The following is a 21,410-nucleotide window of genomic DNA, read 5'->3' on the forward strand; positions in this document are numbered from 1 at the left end:
ATTATTTTCATTTTTATCCATTTCTAAAATTTTGTCACCTTTCACTATTATTATTTGTGACAATGGATCACACATTTTACTAAATCATCCTTACTTACATTTTATTACCCACTCCGTCTCAAGTTATTTGAGTCGTATTCCATTTTGGGTTGTCCCAACTTACTTGAATCATTTCTCCTTTTGACTAAAAATAAAACATCTAATCACTTACTTTATTCTTTCTTTTACTTAATCCTCTCTCCTCTCTCTTACTTTATTCTCTCTTAACCCTCTCTCCTCTCTCTTACTTTATTCTCTCTTCTATTTTATTTAATTTACTAAACACAACTTTCTTAAATCTCATGTCGAAAAGAAATGCCTAAAGTAACGTGGGACGAAGGAAGTATAAAAATATTCACTCTTTCTTTTTAGTCAATCCCACAAAAATATGCGCTTTTCAATTTTTGAAACTCTATTCTTTCTATTGAGGTGTGACTCATTCTCCACTAATAATAATTTAATAACTTTTTTTTATCTATCTCTTACTTTTTTAATTGTGGATTAAAACTTGTGCCTAACCCAAAATGCATATTCTTGTGGGACGAATGGAGTATATAAAAGTATGACCCACGTGCCATTAACTTTTTCAACTTCTTTTCTATTACATTTCTTAAAACTCGTGTCGGATCAAATTGTGACAAATTATTAGGGACAGATCAAATTGTGACAAATTATTAGGGACAGAGGGAGCACGTAAGATGACGTACATAAAAATAATGAAATTCGAAATTGAAACGCAATGGAAAGTGAAGGTGGTTAGTTTGTTCGAAGGATTGCGTAATCAAGTAGCAACAAGAGTTTCCTCCATCTCTAAGCTATCACCAGCAAAAACCCGGTTCAAAATCATGGCTAACCGGACTCCTCCCTGAGCTATCCGCTTCGTAACAATGGGCAATCTCGAGTTGAAGTAATCATCTGTCAACACAAAGAAAAGATAAATGGAGTGAACAGATCAAGACATGTTTCTGTATCATCATCAGGGCTCGTTTGAGTCGAAAAATGGTCCTCCGTACCTGAAAGAGCGTCCCCTGACTCAACACCTTTGTATCCCCATTTGCAAGCCGTATCCATACTCTCAGCAGCATACCTGCAAATACATGATAATGAACACCAACTACCTTCGTAATAAATGTTTGTTTTCATCCACGTCGATAGTTTCTTGCATTTCTTGAGGCAGATACTCACTTGTTCTCACAAGAAGATATGTGACTACATTCTCTCCATGAGGCAAGATCGCTGGACCAGATTCCCTGTTTGCAACAATGGATGTGGCATGACGAATCAGACAATAGAAAGGATCATTTTGCAAGTAATACCGCTTAGATCATACATGAATGACGTTAAAAGTTATTTACGTTTGCATAAGCTTTGCAGGTTAGTTTGTTTTAGGCAAAGGATGTTAGCTAGCTTACTTCAGTAAAGTTTCCTTGAATGTCTTGCTGGAGGAGGTTGATGTCCTTTCCATAGTAATTCGCGGCGGCTGTAAGAATTATCTCTCTATCCCACACCTAATTGGGGAAGGCATCAATGCCGTCATGCTCACTCAATTTGAAACATGAAATCAAGTACACAAGAAAATTGAAGTTTCTAAAGCAATAAACTAATCTTGATCTTAACAAGAGTTCATATTAGCTTTCTAAACCTATATTTTCTACATATAGAATCATCTAAAGTGGTTGCTGTTAACCTCATCTATATATATGCTCATGTAAATGTATCATACTTATCAAGAAAATAGCTAAAAAAAGATGATAGTAGTAGCTTTTTATAAGCCAACACTCACATGGTGCAGATTCGCCTGGTGCCTGAACCAGCGCAACTCCACAGTGTTTCCACCTCCGTCGCTTGTGAACCCAACATGCATTGGCTAACAAAGGCGAAACCACAATAATCGACAATAACAGTGAAACCAAGAATTCATGCAGGTTAGTGCTTGTTTTGGTTACCTGATGGATGTCTCCCATGAAATGTGCTAAAAACAACAATGCTTCTGTCATGTTATCTGGGAAACATAAAGAAAGAAAGAAATTCCTTAAGCATGCTTAACATAATCGTTTTAAGCAAAGGTGAGGATATGATAGATGAGGCAATTCATGGTAATGGGATGATTGATCTCTTACAGCGTCGATCAGAGGTCCCGTGATGGTAATGTGACAGTTGATTGGTGAAGTTCCGGATGGCACCTGCGACGCACATATCCTTCACACCCTTTGGGTCATGGCAGTCCCCTATGTTCATCCGTCAATATCAGATACTATAACAATCAACAAAAAAATAAGGGTGTGTTCTCTTAGATAGAAAATGGTGGAATACATATAGTTCCCCTCCTTTTCCTCGCTTCACATGATCTCCAGGATAGATACTTTTCAAGGTCATGATGGAAAATTTTCCAGGCAGCCCCTTTTCCCTCTTTTTCACACTCCAATTCATGATAATATTATCATAGGGATGTTGGTGTGATAATCTTTTCCCTCCTTTCCCACCTTTGCTTATCCCTCTTTTGTCCATGATAAATTTACAAGAAAAGACAACACACCCTAAAAGTGATGATGATCATATTAACTTACTCTGATATTTAAAATTGCAGGCTCGGTCTGGTGTGTCAATGAAGTGAAGAGGGCTTGTCCATCAGTACCTATACCAGTGTCTTACTTGGTCTGGCCAAACACACAGCACCGACAAATCGCCATTCACGTAGTCTGGAAGCAGCATTTGAACTGCGTGATGCGCTTCCGGTTCCAGCAAGTCCTGTCTTACATAGGAATGTATAACTGTGAAATTTCATAGAGAATTTGAGAAAGAGAGGACCAAACAAGCAAGCACGCAATGATACAAAAGTGATCTCCATCACAAGAAAAAAAAGGTCACGGGATATTATTTATCATCCCCCTTGAATAAATATAATCACAAAAATGAAAATGGTTGCAGTCAGCAAATTTCTGATTATATTGATACCTGAGCAATTTTGCAAGTCATGGCATGACCCTCCATGCTCCATGCTTGAACACCAGGTTTGTGAACAACAACACAAGTAAGAAAAACAATGAAAGATGCTGAAATTCCTCTTAAAAACGGCATTTTGGAATTCAAAAAATGATATTGTGACCCACCAATATTACAAGCTAGTTCTGCATTAGCATATAGTATATACATAAACTATTGATAGTTTACAATGCGTACAAGATAAATACTGTTCATCTTTCATGTGTCTTATAAGTTGCTTTTACACAAAAGCAACATACAGAGGCAAATTCCAGATTAGCAGAAGCAATAGCTACATAATTTAAAGTACATTTCTTAGCAGAGCAGCAATGTTGACTTCCAAGATAGCCAACTACTTAATTTGGCAACTTAAGTCTTGGTGTGGGGGAATTGTACAAGCCAAGAGGAGTGGCACAAATAGAGGCCCCTCTCGAGATTTATCATAGAGTTCATCTCGATCTCCTCAACCTATATTATTCTACTGCAATTGACTTATTTTTGGAGAAGATCCTGTTGAGAAGAGTTGCCAATCGGACCCCACCTTGGGCCAGTCTAGACTCAACTACAGGCCACCGAGAGTAGAAGTAATCATCTGCATAGAAAGAAAGAAAGAAGTAAAAATTAGTAAATAACATGAAAAGATAAAATAGAGAATATGATTATCCGAAAATGGCAACTCTAAGTTGAAACAGGATTGCAACATTAATCATTTTACCTTCTAAGGTGCTTCCAGGAGTGGCATTTCTGTAAGCATATTTACAAGCTAAAGAGATGCTTTCAGAAGCATACCTGGGGAGAGATATGCACAGATAAGAGTATAATCAAGAAGTAAATCATATACATATATGCTTAAACTGAACGTCTAAAAAAATCTTGTTGTGAATGGAGATTGGGATGAGATTGTGAAAGAAGAGTGAAGAGTACAAACGTACAGATCTGGACATACTGCACCCTTGCAATTCTCCTTAGATACATCATCAACCATGGCAGCCTACAATACTTGCAGTTAAATGAGAACTATAAAAGGAGGGCAGATAGGATCTCCCAAATACTACTAAATTTCAGGTGGAAGAAAGTTGGATAGCAGAAGACGAGGAGTGCCTCAAAATTATATCTCTTCCAGAGATGAAGAAAGGTTTACAATTCAATATACAAATTACAATAGAGTAAAACAAATAAAGTACTGCAGTAAAATAAAATATTCGTTTAAGTGAAACACAAAATACTCATAAAGGGCTATTACATAATGACACTTTTCACCTACCAAGCATAAGCAGAAAGTGTTGCTAGTATCTAATATATTGTCCCATAAATGCTGAAGATAATATTGATTTTAGAATGGCACCATATATATCAAAGACATCAAAGACATCAAAGACAAAGGAATACGGAGCCTCTCATTTGTTAATAATCATGTTTTATTCACCAAATTAGCAACTTCACGCACCGTGATATTTTTCTGAATGGCTTGGGTCATTGCAGACAGATCTTTACTGTAGAATGTCTGTAGAGCAGACTCAATGATCATATTGTCCCACACCTGAACCATAATATTTCTCATTACCTTCTTAACAAGTTAAAGTCACAGCATCTCAAAAAAGTAGAAAGAAAGGTATAAAGATTGTTTGTCTAAAATTTTATGCCAAAAAAACTCACATGGTGCAAATTTGTTTTCCTACGGTACCAACGGATGGTGATTGAGTTACCACCTAAATCTCCAAGAAAGCCCACGTGCAATGGCTGCCAACCATTTTCGATGTTAGAAACCCTTGGATTACATTAAGTCATTAACTCTCTTGTAAATTGTTACTTCTCTTACAAATATTCAGAATCATTAGACGGGTTTGGTTTAGAAAAATAGAAATGACATAACCTGGTGGACATCACCAATATAATGTGATAGGAACATAAGTGCCTCTGTCAGGTTATCTGTAATTTGAAGACACAACTTAGTCAATTTCTAGAGTACGAGCAGCCATTCAAGATTTGATGATGCTTACGGCTTGTTGCATATAAACCAGAATCATCATGCTCTGACATAAGCTGCTCTGTGTAGTTATAAATTGCTCCAGTGACACATCGATCCTTGCGTCCAGCAGAGTCGTGACAGTCTCCTAACATATATACATGAATGAAGGTCAGTCAAGGGATTTTCAAACTTGAGTTGAACTACATATGCATCCGAGCTGTAAAGGACAAAAAGTGATCAAATGCAGCAACATTTGAACGAAAGTGGAATTGAAGTTTACAAATCAGCCCTCAGCCAAGTAATTAATGAGCAAAGATAACAGAGTGTTCAGTGGCTAGATACAAAATCGTAATCCAAGTAAAAATGAAACCAAAGCCTTAGTAGCATCTCATCCAGGGAAAGCTATCTAGTGGATGGATTGACTGAAACATACCAAATTTTTGTATTTGGGAATAGCAATCCAAATATACTAAAGAAAAGACATTAGAAAGTATAGAATGAAAAAAATTAAGAGTAAAAAGACGAGCTTACTGGAGTAGTCATAGTTGCACCTGAAGTCAGGTGTATCTACATAATGCAAAGCGCTGCTCCAGTGATAGTGAAAGCGAACCTGGTCAGCCCAGGCGCAAACAGCAGCAAGCTCACCTTCGGCCGAAGCTGGAAGCAAGGCTTTCACTGCAGCCAAAGCTTCGCCCGTGAGATAATTCTGTGTCAAACAAAGAAATTCCGTCAGATTCTACTGGGAAAGGTAGTCTGCACAATGCAATCATAAGAATCTCAAAATAGGTCTTGCTCGTCTCAACATCTTCTCTATATTGAATACTCTAACCAGCATTTCATCACATGTCTAAAATCTTCAATGAAATGACAATCCATCGAGATTACAGAATACTCAAATCCGAAAAATAAGTTGAGGAAACTTGAGAGAGAGAGAGAGAGACCTCGGCAATCTTGCAAACAGTATGGTGACCATCTTGTCCCCAGCCATGAATTGTTGGAATTAAAAACAGGAAAGCAACGATCGCCCCCAATATCCAGTGGCGTTTCAACACATCCATCTCTGTATATCATTCATAATTAAAAATCGTCGGTGAATAACTAATTTACAGAGTGAACAAACCTTCAATGTATTGGGATGGAAAGCGATAAAACTCCACACAAACAGAGTTACAGAATCAATAATTTTGGTAGAAGTGATTAATAAGTGTAACACACTGCACTCGCCACTCAACCTAATATAATTGGAACAAGTAGGACTAGATATTTTCTATTGAGACTGATTAGGTTGACCAAATAGTAATGGTTTCTTATTTAATTCATTATTTTATACTTTAAAATGTGGTATACTAAACTTTTTTTATTTGTAGATAAAAGCTTAAAATATTGCAGGATAAACGGACAGAACTATTTTTTTTTAAATTGAAAAGCTTAAATTCGAAGCAAATCAATTCCAAATCGATTAGTGTGTGAAACGTTTCATTTTTAATTAAATTTATTCAATACAGTTTTAAATCATGATAATCGAATGGAATATATTAAATACTGCAACGTTGGTTATACAGTTATACTCTCCTGTGAATGAGTAACCGAATAGTTGAATTTTACAAGAAAGAAGAACCCTTTCCAGTGGGCCTGATATAACAAGGTTGCTATTCCTTGCAAGAAATTCTATCTTCAAGCCAATAAATTACATCATCACCTCTCATTATAATGCTACACAAGAACCCCTGATGTATAAAACTAAAAAATAAAGAATATAGTGGACAACAAACAGAGTCACAAAGTTCGTTGATCGTCTCTGATACTTCAAACTTGTTTTACATTTCTATCTCACCCAAGTCTGGCAATGGGAAACGAAGAATCGAAGCAATACCAGTCAGCTGCGTTAGTTCTGTCCAAAGACACCAAAATCACCCCAATTATAAACACATGAATGCTAATTAAAAACAAATTCGTTAAAATACATGCTCACAGACAGCACACTTTCCCTTTCCTCGTTGAACAAAAACTGAAATTGCAGAAAAAACATTGATTGAGGACAGAACTTACTCGATTGTGGCAGTGAAGCACTAAGGGCATCCACTACGCTGTGCCTGTTCCCCCACCGTTCCTTAAACTACTATTTACGGGCCATATTGTACTTTTTAACTCCATTCCTTAACTAAGGAACGGAACTCGCAACCCTCCGTTCCTTATCCGTTTCTTAACCGTTCCTTAAATTACTATTCATTCAATTTCATTTTTTATTTTTATTTCCAACCTAATTCAATTAAAACAAACACACTTCATTAAAAAACACACAACATAAAAAAATTACAACTTAAAATTCTAAAAAATAAAAAACACACAATTAAAATCCTAAAAAAATAAACGTTGCATAATTTAAAATACAAATTTAAAGAAAAAAAAACTACTCCGCCGGCGAATCATCCCCCGAAGGCGGTCGAGGTGGAGGGGGAGTCGGAAGGCCAAGTTGTGCTGCCATATACACAATTCCGTTCCACCAGGCCGCGTATTGGGAGGGCGAGAAGCGGGAAGTGTCCGCCTTCGCCGCCTTTGTCCCTTGCGGCCGACGGCGCGCACGGCTGGATCCCCCGTCATCCCCGGCCGTACCCGCAAACTCCTGCGGTGCACCCTCTTGTCCGCCGCTGCCCTCACCGGTGTCACCAGACGAGTATTGGCCACTCGTCGTGTGCTTCGTGCGCTTTGAGGTTGAGCCCAAGCTGGAGCGGACACCGCCGGCCCACCGTTGCTCGTTCTTGACAGCCTGCCAAACATCAATAAATCTGAATTGTTTGCCGGTGTCCTGGTTGTAGACGCGCAAAGCCGCCCTCAAAATTTTTTGCCCTGTTTGTCGACTTGGCCAAAGTGAGAGCGGAGCATTGTATATGTGCGCTTCCGGGAGCCTTTCGGCTTAATCTGGTGGTAGATCTCGGTGACCTTTTCCCTGAAGCGCTTGTGGGCTTGTTGATTCCCGACGATGGGTGTACGAGACGGTAATCCAGGCGTTGTACACTGCCATCGTTTCGTTGTTGCTGTACGGATGCCGGCCTAGATCCTCCTCTTCTTCCTCCTCCTCCTCGCCCGCCTCCGACTCTGCCCTGGAGCTTCCACCGCCTCGGCCTCCTCCCCCTCCTCATCCTCGCCCGCCTCGGCCTCCTCCCAGAGTGGGTTCAACGGGGAAATCCTCCCGAATCTGGGATAATCCCTGCGAATACCGCTGGGCGGAGGGTCGAGCGTATACATCCACGTCGAAAGTGGGTGGTTGGTACCCACCCGGCGTCGCCGAACCCGCCGTGCCCGGCGTCGACGAACCGGAACCACCAAGTGTGTTGTACATGGTACCCCAATCGGTAAACGTGTTGAGATCCCACCCGCCGGAGCCGCCACCGCCGGAGTTGCCGTCGCCGGACATTTTTTGATGAGATGTTAGATGAAAATTGGAGATGAAATGAAGTTGATTTTAGGAAGAATAGATGTGTAGTTGTGTATGAAATGAGGATGAATTAGGAATATTTATAGAGTAAAAAAATAAAAAATAAAAAAAAGAAAAAACGGATATAAAACGGTAATATTACCGTTTACACATTTTTATTTTATTTTTTTTATAAATTCGAATTTTTAAAAAAACAAAGATTTATTGCGTCATAAATGACGACGCTCACTCGCGGGCGGCAGGCTGGTGGGCGTCACGCACGACGCAGGGGCGCGCCACGTCGCCGAAGTGCGTGGCGACGCAGGCCGTGCCGTCGTCGCGAGACGCCGGCACACGGCAAGGCATGGGCACGACCTGGGCACGGAACGCATGTCCGCAACGCGTCGCGCGCCCGTTTCGTTCCTCCGGCACGAAACGCGGGCTGCGCGCGTTGTGGATGCTCTAAGCCATGTATCATTTTTTCAACCCACGATTAAGCTTTGACTATGAATCCTTCATGGAAAGTGAAGGATAATACGAAGCACATCTTTCTTTACTTGGTGTTCCCGAATGAATACAAAGTAACAATTATTCAGTATTTACATCAAGTTTTCATGATCAGACTGAAACCATACAAAGAGTGATAGTATCCAAGAACTTCGTTAAGCTTGCACCAGCTTTGAGCCTTTGTAAGAGAAGAGGCGTTTTGCATTTTCATAGCTGAGTTGAGCAAGTTCCTTTTCCTCCATTTCAAGCATATGTGCAACATAAGCAAGTATGTGATGAATGTTAGCTGGATGATTGAGATTCTCCTCGACGATGGAAGTATCTTCACCACCACTTGCCTCTTTTGGATTCAAGACCTCTCTCTTGATCACAAATAGAGAATCCGGATCAACTGAGCTTGGCCGGGCATCCGGAGCATCTGTCTCCAACAAAATCCTTTCTGGAGGAACGGACTTCAACATTTTCTTGGCCTTGCTCTCTTTCATCGACATGAGAAATCCAGAAAAAGAGAAGTAAGCACCGAGCTTAGCCAATTCAGGAACCATCTCAGCGGAGCCAAGAAACGAGTGCAATACCAGACCAGCAGGGAACGGCCCCTCGGATTTCAGAATCTCAAGAAGATCGCCAAAGGCACGCACACAATGGATAGATGCTGGTTTATTTAGCTCTTTCGCGAGTTGGAGCTGTTGTCGGAAGACTTCAACTTGATCTGTGAAGTCTATCTTCTTCCCAGTAGAGCCTTTGTCCAAACCTATCTCTCCTACTGCAGCAGAGGGAGTGGACGCGAGGAAATCTTTCAACGTCTTCAACCAATCAGGAGTTCTATCGGTTATAAACCAGGGATGAAGGCCAAAGTTGGGAACAACAGAAGGATGGGTGTCGCTCATCTCCTTGACCAAATGCCAGTCCTCCTCAGACACTCCATTTACGGCAAAGTGAAGGACACCAGTATCAAGGGCCTCTTTTATAAGTTTAGGAGCCACATTTAAGACTCTTGAATCTTGTAAGTGACAATGAGCATCAAAGAGTCTGATCATTATTCACATCAACTAGTGGTGTCAATCTCGTATCTTCACAAAATAGAAAAGCAACAGCTGCAAGCAAGCCCGGAATTGCCACTATAAGCATCATTTTAGTTTACTCAAACAGCAAAGAGGAGAAGTGACAAAGCAGCAAACAGCGGGTATGAGAATATGCATTGCTAACACAACAAAACGGAATCAATTCTAATGATACGAGCATTATTAATTAGATAAATTATGATTTGCATATCTTTTCCATATCTTTGTTTTCTTGTTCATTAAGTTATTATTAGCATTATAAATAGGAGTTATTGTAATCATTTGGGAAATCAGTCAAGAATATCAATATTATCGTTCATTCTCTTCTACAAGTGAAAAAACCGCCGTGCTCGACGGGCACTCGCCCGCGACAAACATTTATCGATCGTCGATCTACGGACGCCGATCAGCCCGATAGGAGGTTTATCCTATCATCTAACTTAATAGAAATAGTGTAAGACTCATTAAAATATGGTGGCAAAATTTGCACACGCAAAAAAAAAAAATCAAACTTCTGTAGCAGTTACCGAAAGCGCAGTGTGCGAATAGCAGAGCAAGATCAATAAAAAACAATCTCAATAACAATAACCGGAGTCAATACCGCTAGATCATCAAATGAACACGCAGAGGAAGAAGCAAAGGTATATATGAATTGCTAATTTCTTCAGGAATAGTCAACTAACTGTGACAGATGTATCTATCTCAGTAGAATAGGATATCAGTTGTGTTGCGTATGAGTCGAACAATAAAAAACCTAAGAACAATTATGTGAATATATGATATGTATCCAGATGTAACTGATTAATTGGTAGAGGCGGAGAAGAGAGAAACCTGGCGAGGGATGAGAGCAATCCGCGGCGGTGCTAGCGGTGGACTTTCTATTTTCTTTTTTCTACGCTGCTTATCGCAAGCAATCCTGCTCCTGCACGGCTGATATTGGACTGAACTAGCCCAAGCCTCTTTTGGGCTTTCCAAAAAATAGTTTGGATACGTACATTATAAATGTGATAACACAAAATGAGTTTTGTTACTTTTGTATGGACGGGAGAGAGAGAGGGAGGGAGGGAGTACTGATTTGAATTTTTATTAATTAACTGGATATTAATTTAGGAATGTTTTGCTTCAACCATTTTACAAAATCTAACATAAAAACAATAATTTGAGTTAGCAAATTTAAATCCATGTCTAAAAAATGAAATAAATTATTACACACATGCTTGCAAACACATTTGAGCTTCTTAGGCCATCCGCAACGTTATACGTATCCTAACCGTCTCATCTTTTAACTATTCATGGGTCTCACTGTACTTTTCACTCCATCTCTTAACTAAGAGACATCACCTGCAACCCTCCATCTCTTAACCGTCTCTTAATCATCTCATCCCTTGACTATTCATTCAATTTCATTTTTTATTTTTATTTCCAACAAATTCAATTAATAAAAACACATTTCGTTAAATAAAATAAAATTACAACTTAAAATCCTAAAAAAATACATAATTAAATTCCTAAAAAAATAAATAAAAAAGACATAATTTAAAACTCAAACAAGTAGAAGAAAGAGTTGTAAGTCCGGGATCGCCTTTGGGGTGGCGCGGCTTCCTTCGCCTCCCTACGTCGATCTTCCTCTAGCGATTCTTCCATTATTCGACGCATTTGCTCAAATGGATCCATGAATGGATTAAATTTGGGAGAAGAATAATAGAGATAATTTGAGATGAAAATTGGAGAGGAAAAAGAGATGATTTGAGAAGAATAGATGTGTGTTTGTGTGTGTAATGATAATGAAAGAGGAGTATTTATAGAATAAAAAAAGAAAAAAGAAAAAAGAAAAAAGAAAAAAAATAACCGTTTTTTAATTTTTTTTATTAAAATCGAATTTTAAAAAAAATTGATTCATTGCGTCAGCGTGACGACTCCCACTCGCGGGCCGGCGAGTGGGCGTCACGCCTAGCGCCAGCGCTCGCCACGTGGCGCTGGCGCGTGGCGAGACGTCTCGCCAACCATCCCTCCGGGACAAGACGCCCGCCGAGACGAGACCGAGATGGATGGTTGCAACGCTGTCTCGCTGCCTTCTCGTCTCTCCGAGATGAGATAGAGACCGCAACAAGACGCGTTGCGGATGCCCCACGTATTTATCACAAGCATATAGAAACTCGTTGAAACAAATTAATAGTATTACATCTTGTCATCTTATTCACTTCTTTTCTTTTTCATTTAACAATACATATACGCGAAATAAATCGATTAATGTGTATGAGCAAAATACATGAAATATTAATTGGCGTCCTGAACACATATGCAGTCTACTAACTAACGTCTCAATTGCATGAGCTTCCAAATCTTAAACTAAAACTTTCTTGATCAGGCAACAAAATCATGGGATCCAAACTCACTATTTGTGGCTATAAATGTAAGAAGCAATAAACAAGAATTAACTCTAGGAAAATTAAGCGTGATGAATGAATAGGAATACTTGTAATCCTATCCAATCAAGCATCATCCATTTTGTCTTGATCTAAATGAAGTGGATGTGCCTTGTTTGGATACAATTACTCTCGATTCTTCTCAACCTTCTTTCCATCAATATATTTTGATTTTAATCATTACGTCTCGTTTTATTTTTGTCCACATTTGTTTCAAGTTTCAATAGTTAAACCAGGCCACACATGACATCCCCATTTACAAAATATTTGTCCTTGGTCTTTTAAAAAATTAATTCTTCGCCATATTTTTAATTTGTTTATTAGATGATTGTTTCAAATTATACAACTAACCAATCTATATTGATTGGTACGTTTATATGTATGTAGATTTCTAATTAATTGATTACCTAAATCAAAGTATTGATCAACATACACAATATATTTCCACCTCCAAGTCAAGTCTAAATCTCAAATTTGTTGATATGAATGGTCCAACAACTTGTCCTAAAGGTATATAAACAAAAATCGGTATATATATGTAGACCATTTGTGAAACTTGTATAACTACAAATTGATTTTGAGAGGTCAAAACAGTCTTTTAATTCGATTTGATAATGATCCCGTCATTTTTATAATAATTCGGAGACTCATGTTTCATGTCTCGCATATTTAAGTTCGGATAACTCGTCCCTATTCTAAGTGGCCCATTTTCTACACAATTTTTTACATAAATTTAAATGCAATATATATTATACTGATCCATCCTTCTCATTTAATCATGGCCCATTTCTACACAAGTTTTTATAGTATAACTTTTAATGCGATATGCCCATATATTCTATAGTGAGCCATCCTTTTCATTTAGTTAGGGGTATGGTTATGCAGAAAGCGATAAAAGCTAGAGAAGCTTTTTATTAAAGCTTTTGGTCGGTGGCTCCACCGTATGGAACCAGCCGCACTACGTCGTTTTCAACTCCAAATTGTTGAATTTTGGTTTTTATCTGCATATGAAATTCAATAGATATTTTTGGTCGCCAATTGAAATCGAGAGGTTGGGACCTTTTAACAAGATTATATAATTATCTTACCGATTTTTGGACCATTAATTTGCTTATCATGTATTCAAGTGCAAACTAAGATATGGATGACTGTATAATGACATGATAAGTGAGAGGGAGTATTTATTTGATTTCGTTTTCTTAAGCCAACGCCAATCGTTTTTGGGACCCATGGAAAATAGTACAAGATTAGGGATGAATAAAAGATAAGTGATAGGGCCCTCGATCTTGTGAATCTCGTCAAGCATATCTCGTCCAATATATCTTCTTTATTTTATTTATTTAGCATATCTTCTATTTTAGTTAGTTATCTTTATTTATTCTTCATATCTTTTGTAATCTTTTATTTAATTATGTTTCTTGATTAGCAAGACATATGTTAGGGTTTAGAATTCTATATAATATAATTCTATCGTATTTTCATTTATTGAGAAATAAAGTTAATTACTTGTTCTCATTCTGGTTCTGGCGGAAATCGCCCCTAGCACCTCAACTAGGGTTTATCTTATTCTTCATAATTGTTCTAGTGCTCTATTGCTGATCGATAGGATACAACATCCTATCAACTGGTGCTTCCATTGTTTACTCTTCCTCCATCCAAATCTCTCAAAACTCACGACTCACGACAAAATCCTCACAATCTCAATCCATACTCCAATCATCACAGCCACGCAGCCACTGCTGGTTTCCATGGCTTTTCTCCAGGAATCTTTACAACAACATGCTCTCCGTGAGATCCTCGTGGACTTGCGCCAACTGGTTGCTGCTCATGGCGAATTTCTAGCCAATTTCAGACGTCATACACTGACCGAGGAGCCTCCGGAAAACCTTGCCGAGCGCTCACCTACACATCAACCCTGGAATAATCGGCCGCCGGACCAGCAGCCAGCCACGGGACCTCAGCGGGGCTGGTCTCTTCCACCATCGGTCACAACCGCACTGCTGGGTATCAAGCCCGAATCCCTACCACACCTTCGCCTCGAACCACCACGTTTTGACGGAGAGCATGCCCTGGATTGGATCGGTAAGATCCAAAGGTACTAGAACCACCACCACACACCGCTAGATGATCGTCTTTATCTTACACAATATTTATTCGATCTTCCGGCATCAGATTGGAGGGAATATTGGGTGGAAACTAACAAAGGTAAGAGTTGGGATGATTTCTTATTGGCCGTAAAGCATCGGTTTGATCCCGAATTCTATAAGCCCTATGCGGCGACTGTCTCATTTGGGCCATTTAGGAGGACGGGAAGGACCAGCCGAGACCAGCGTCAACCCATACGCACAACAGCGAACCCTATAGCGAACCAGGATCCCGATAGCCAGCCACTTCATCGAATTGAGGAAGTCAAGCAGACAATTATGGTCGTTAAGGAGCACAACGCAGATGGCGATCTCATTGACCAAACTTGTAGTGAGGCATTGAATATGGCTAGTGAAATCATCGTTGGCGACGATATCCGAGGTGTCAGGTATGACGCAGAACAAGATGCGCAAGTTCAGGCTCCTACTAAGCCCATTCTGCCGAGAGAAGTCTCGACGGGAGTGGATTTTGATGATTCTATTTCCGCTGACGTTTCTACTTGTGAGAGTAACATATTTTGTGGGAACTATGAAAATTTGGTCGCACATACACCATTTGTTGAGACAAAAGTGTTGGAGTTTCATGAACTTGATGTGTGCTTTGATGGTGCCGAGGGACTTAAGGTTGAAAATGGATTAAAGGATCTGGTGGTGTGTGATAATGAAGGGCTTAAATATTGCTGCAGTGGAGTTTGTTTGGAGCGGCCTAAATTTCTTGATGGTGAATGGAGTTGTGCTACTCTTCAATTTGGTGGAGATATAGGGGTTCACGTATTTGATCCAGGAATATTTGAGTCGGATGATATTGATGTTGTTATGAACCCGAGAAGACTTCATCACGATAATATATTGTTCTCATTTAGTGCAGATGTTGATTGGAGCTTATGGAGACTTCGGCAGCGGCTTGGTGATTTCCGTGGACATACTATTGCAAATCGGATTTCCCACCTTATTTAATTATGTTTCTTGATTAGCAAGACATATGTTAGGGTTTAGAATTGTATATAATAGAATTCTATCGTATTTTCATTTATTGAGAAATAAAGTTAATTACTTGTTCTCATTCTGGTTATGGCGGAAATCGCCCCCTAGCACCTCAACTAGGGTTTATCTTATTCTTCATAATTGTTCTAGTGCTCTATTGCTGATCGATAGGATACAACATCCTATCAATAAGCTTATGGATGTTAATTTTTAAGAAAAAGATAAAGTAAAAAGTAACATGGGACACAACTAAACAATGGTAAGCTAAGAGCATCCACTATTGGGGCGGCGCGCCGACTGCCCCGGAACCGCCGCCGCGGCTAACTATAGCGGGAGAAGCGTCCGCCCCGATGCAGACGCTTTTTTTGGGGCGAAAGGGCGATCGACGACTAGGCCCCGAGGACGCGTCGGGCGACGTCCTTGCGGACTTCCGCCATTGCGTTGACCCCACGGACGTCCGCGCGGACATCCCGATTATTTTATATTTTTTTTTCAAAAATTCTATAAATACGGCTCGTTGAACTTCATTTCATTCGCACCACTTGTATTAACGAGTATCTCTCTCTCTCTCTACGTTTCTTTTATATATCCAGAATGGCTTGTAGTGGTAGTGGTAGTGGCTTTGGTGCGGGCGGTAGCGGTGCGGGTGGTAGTGGTGGGGGGTATGATGACATAATGAGGCAAATTCATGCACGTGTGCGGGAGGCAGGGGAGAGGGAGATACATGCGGCCTTGGCGCCGGCGGTACCTAGACCCATCCATCGTCGATCTATAGTACCCCGGGACCACCTCGCTGCACACCGTCAGTTGTACGAGGAATACTTCACTCCGGAGCCACGATTTGGGGAGAACATGTTCCGGCGACGTTTTATGATGCATCGTCCGCTCTTTCTGCATATTGTGGGAGCTTTAGAGCGTCGATACGGGTATTTCAGGGTGCGGGAGGATCCGGCTGGTAAACCCGGACACACTCCGATTCAGAAGTGCACTGCCGCAATCAGGCAGCTGGCATACGGAGGCGAGGCTGACATGTTCGATGAGTACCTCCACATCGGCGAGACGACTGCCCTCGATTGCCTAAAGTATTTTTGTCAGGGCATTAGGGAGATATTCAGGGATAGGTATCTTCGGAAGCCTACCCCCGAAGATTGTCAGGCTCTGCTGGATATGCACGGGACTCAGCACGGGTTTTCTGGGGATGCTTGGCATCATAGATTGTATGCATTGGGAGTGAAAGAACTGCCCCGCTGCCTGGAAAGGGGTGTACAATACGGGTATCAAGAGCCAGAATCCCACGATGATCCTTGAAGCGGTAGCTGACTACCGGCTGTGGATTTGACATGCCTATTTTGGAGTAGCCGGGTCGAACAACGACATCAACGTCCTCCAGTCGTCGCCCCTTTTCAACGACCAGTGCATGAGCGTAGGTCCGGCCTTCAATTTCGTCGTCAACGGTAACCAGCACAACATGGGCTATTATTTGGCTGATGGGATATACCCGTCTTTTTGAAGACGATCAGATGTCTAACAGAAGAAAAGAAGGTATATTTTGCGGGTCGTCAGGAGGCAGCACGCAAGCATGTGGAGCGGGCATTTGGTGTGCTCCAGGCTCGATGGGCGGCAGTGAAGGGTCCATCACGGCTGTGGTATGCTGACAGCATCGCCGATATGATGTACGCATGTATTATCATGCATAACATGATTGTCGAAGATGAAGGTCCAGCACTGACAGATTAGGCCAATGATGATGCTGATGCTGCGGGTCCAAGCCACGGCGTGGCCACCGGCAATGTACGTATGGGGATACCCCATGACGAGGTCAAGCGAGTCCGTGCATTTGCCGACATGCGCCAAAAACAAGCCCATATTCGACTCCAGAACGATATAATTGAAGAAGTACGGCAGCGGAGGGGTCGTCGTTGATTGAATTTGTATTTATTGAAGTGTATTTTTTTAGTTATTTTTTGTTGAAATGTACCTTTCTTTTTTTTTATTTAATGAAATTTTTATTCCGTAATTGTGGCGAAATTTTAATTCCGTAAATTGTTTAATTTGGTGAATTTGTGAATTTTTATTATTGTGGGAAGTCCGTCGGGATGTCCTTGGGGATGTCCGCCACTGTACAGTGGAAAGTCCTTATGACGTGGCATGAGGTGTTTTTGGGATGTGTGCGGGGATGTCCGTCGGGACATCTGCACCACTGTGGATGCTCTTATATGCTCCATATTGCAAATAACATAGTATAAAACTTATTTGGAATTATTGTATGATTTGATATTTAAAATTTGAAATTAGAAAACCATCGTATAGTTAATAGGTTAATATTTAGCATTCTACAGTTTTGATACTACTATGGTCATGTTTGGTTGTCAGGATTATGTCTAGGAAAGTAATCTGATTCCTTAAATTTTAAATTCCTATGTTTGTTTCCGTTTTTAATCAAACTTGGAAAGTAATCAAAATCCTGAAACAAGGAAAATTAGTACAATTTTCCAGGATTCTGAATCCTAACTTTTCTTAGTTATTTTTTTTCCCAGTTTTAGGATTTTTACATATTTAATGCAATATAGTATATTATTATTATTATTATTATTATTATTATTATTATTATTATTATTATTATTATTATTATTATTATTATTATTATCATCATCATCATTATTATCAATATTGTTATTATTATTTATTACAATGTTTTAAAAATAATTTAAAAGTATAAACCATACTTAATTTCAGTATAATAAATAACTATAATTCAAATTATCATAATTATAACTATATTATTAATATTTATATTTATTTTTTATTATCATAATAATAACAATAATTTATTAAATAATTAAATATAATTATAATTATATAATAATTTAATAATTATTACTTTATAACTTAGTAATTAACAATAAAATTGTAGTAAAATTTTAAATTATAAAATTTATTCAATTAAAAATTTAGTAAATATAATATTAATAATAATAATAATAATAATAATAATAATCTTATTTATTATATTATTATATATTATGATGTATAATCCATATTTAAACTATCCATCGTAATAATAAATAAAATAATATAATTATTATCATTTGTAATTAATAATTTATTAAATAATATGTATTATTATTTTTTATAAATAATAAATGATAAGTATATTTTTAGTTTAGTGTTTAAATCAAATATAAATTTTAAAATCTTGATATTTTCCAAACACATGAAAGTAAAGTTATTAGGAATCATATTCCCGGGAATCATTTTCCCATAAATCATATTCCTTACCAACTTTACTTTCCCGCCAATTAAACATGACCTATTGATTGGAAGCACGGGATTCGCATGATAACATTGATATAAAATTAAAAGATTGTAATCGATTTGATAAGTTTTGAAAGTAGAGATTGGACTGATTAAATTAAAAATTTAAAATTATAAATTTAATATGGAGATGGATAGAGATAATATTTCTTGCCAACAACATAATCTTTTTTCCTCCTTTCCCTCTATGTTTTAATATAACGATAAATGAATTAAATTGATGAACAATACACTTGCCTGAACCCAATACCTTGTGAAAAATCTGTAGCCTCTGCCTCTACGGTGCTTCAACGCTACAATGATTAGCACATTAATTAAATTAATTGGGTTTGGTCTGCTTCACGTTATGGGCGCATGCGCATCAGTCCTTCAATTATCTTTTAAAGTTCATTAATTAATGGGCTGTGGGCATGGGTTACTTCTTATTTCTTACTACCTGCCTCTCATTATAAATAGGAGTATGTATACTTTGATGAATTATTCATTATAACTGGCCCAGTTTAAAAAAGAATTTTTTTCCATACAAAAAGTTAAATAATTTTAGTGATTCAATCAATTTACACATAATATATAATTTTCTTATTATATATATTCAATTCATTTAGGTCATTACTACCAGTGGAAGAAGGAAAGAGAGAGTATGAATTTTTGGAGAAAAAGATTTTTCATAGCTCGCAACCCCATTCGCATTTGGGGATCTCTGTGGAATTAACACGTGTGAAATTGCTTGGATATTTTGAGTGTAAGTATGCAACATTTCCCACTTTAATTTACTAAAATACATTATACTAATATTTTGACCTAAGTTAGTAACTTATTGGTCGTGACATTAAGTCATTGGAAGGAATTTTTAAAGGTGTAAAGCAACTACGTAGTACTACTAATTAATGAATAATACTACTGTCAAGATTAAAAAAATGAGAATGGATCTTTTTATGACTTGGAAACTCAACAGATCTGTCCTAATTAAAATCTCACTACTATGTGGCCCAATAACATTTATTTAGGTGTGAACAATATTAAAATATCAACAAAGAGACAAATGCTATGTAGTTTGACTTGAATTAAATATGTAAAATAAAACTGCAATTAAATGACATTCACATTTAAGTCAATACGTGCAATCGAGTGCACGCAAATTTTGTATAGAATATAACTAAATCTATCTTAGCAATCCTGCACTGTCACATGCAATGATGCAATTATATAAGTTAACATGTTCTATTTAATATCTTGGTTTAGCTGATGGAGTTCTTGATAACATGACAAAACAAGATCTTATAATTAATAATTTTAAAAACGTATTCAGCGTACTACTAATCTCAGCCACGTACACCATTATTTTGCTCAACTAACTTGAGAGATTCAGAAGTAGAATATTATAACGATATGATAGTGAATTTGTTGCTGCATATGGGGGTGTAGCTGGACAATTAGGCAACAAATTCAATAATATTATGGCATTATTCCATTAGTAAAATAATTAAGTAATTTATTAAATGTTCCATTATATCAAACCACGTAATGCCATGTTGCTTCATAAAATATTAGTATTCATTTAATTAGATAGCATATTACGAAAGTGCATTTGACTCGAGTGGATTATAGTACATTATATTGCACAAATAATTTACACAATTTAAGTATCTAACGATCCCACTTCCATAAAATTTCGAACTTCAAACCATAGACTATTGCTACAAAATATCTACACGTTAACATCACACGGCTCAATTCTAGCGCAACATTACTACCTAACGCAAAAATAATTGATGGAGGTCACTCGATTATAATGCAATATAACTTGGCAAGAACTCATAATAATTAAAACCAAAACTGGGACACCTAAGGCTAGGATTAGACAAAATGCCTAAATCTCAATAATTACTAAACCATAAAGTGTTGGCATTGATATTTAAGAAACATAATGGCGATGCTACCGGTTCATAGTTTAATTGGTCATAGCAGTTTGACCATTGATCGGATCTAACTATTGTACCATATAATAAAATATATTACTCCATAAAATATAGTAAAACTTTAGTGAATGATAAACAAAAAATTAGTATAAACCACAAATCTTGAATCATAATAATATTAAATGCAAACAAGTCTACAGGTTTACAATTAAATTCAATATCAAACCGTAATAAAACATTTATTTTCAAAATATCTTAAACACAACAAAAAGTTAAAGCTTTATACGGAGTATTCGATATTCATCTCGTTTTGCTCTCATTTGCAACTTGAAGGTTAATGCAGCGCAAGTCATCAAGATCATGAATGGAATATCAGGTTCATTTTATACATAAAAAAAGGCAATAGAAAATTTACAAAAATCGGTTTTTTCAAATCATATCAGTTAAAATATTTGGTTATTTTTATGTCCAAATCAAATCAGCAAGCACACTAATTCATAGCTGAATCAGTAAAATCAGCGAATTCGATCCGTTTTAAAATATAATTTGCATATCATCACCAGAATACGTGATCGAAACTAACTGCTTTACCAGTTTTCCTTAAGTGAATATAATAACAAAATGAAAGATACAGTAACTAATAGTTGTA

General features: G+C 37.9%; 2 protein-coding genes and 1 pseudogene across 2 annotated transcripts; all 3 read right to left on the reverse strand.

The window, feature by feature from the left end:
* Positions 1-616: 616 nt before the first annotated feature.
* LOC121741826 lies at positions 617-2,751 on the reverse strand (annotated as a pseudogene).
* Positions 2,752-3,098: 347 nt separating this feature from the next.
* On the reverse strand, positions 3,099-6,270 carry LOC121741825 (endonuclease 4-like). Its single transcript, XM_042134749.1, has 10 exons — positions 6,111-6,270; positions 5,932-6,050; positions 5,522-5,696; positions 5,022-5,135; positions 4,895-4,950; positions 4,678-4,761; positions 4,469-4,561; positions 3,954-4,012; positions 3,737-3,810; positions 3,099-3,613 (listed from the first exon to the last, which is right to left on the reverse strand). The coding sequence occupies exons 2-10, from the start codon at positions 6,046-6,048 to the stop codon at positions 3,495-3,497; spliced, it is 891 nt and encodes a 296-aa protein (XP_041990683.1). The 5' UTR covers positions 6,049-6,050; positions 6,111-6,270; the 3' UTR covers positions 3,099-3,494.
* A 2,667-nt stretch (positions 6,271-8,937) lies between these two features.
* Positions 8,938-10,966, reverse strand: LOC121742543 (uncharacterized metal-dependent hydrolase YabD-like). Its single transcript, XM_042135705.1, has 2 exons — positions 10,805-10,966; positions 8,938-10,006 (listed from the first exon to the last, which is right to left on the reverse strand). Exon 2 carries the CDS (start codon positions 9,947-9,949, stop codon positions 9,068-9,070), a length of 882 nt encoding a protein of 293 aa, XP_041991639.1. The 5' UTR covers positions 9,950-10,006; positions 10,805-10,966; the 3' UTR covers positions 8,938-9,067.
* Positions 10,967-21,410: the final 10,444 nt, after the last annotated feature.

Source organism: Salvia splendens, chromosome 7, assembly GCF_004379255.2.
Source record: "Salvia splendens isolate huo1 chromosome 7, SspV2, whole genome shotgun sequence".
NCBI classification, from domain to species: Eukaryota; Viridiplantae; Streptophyta; class Magnoliopsida; order Lamiales; family Lamiaceae; genus Salvia; species Salvia splendens.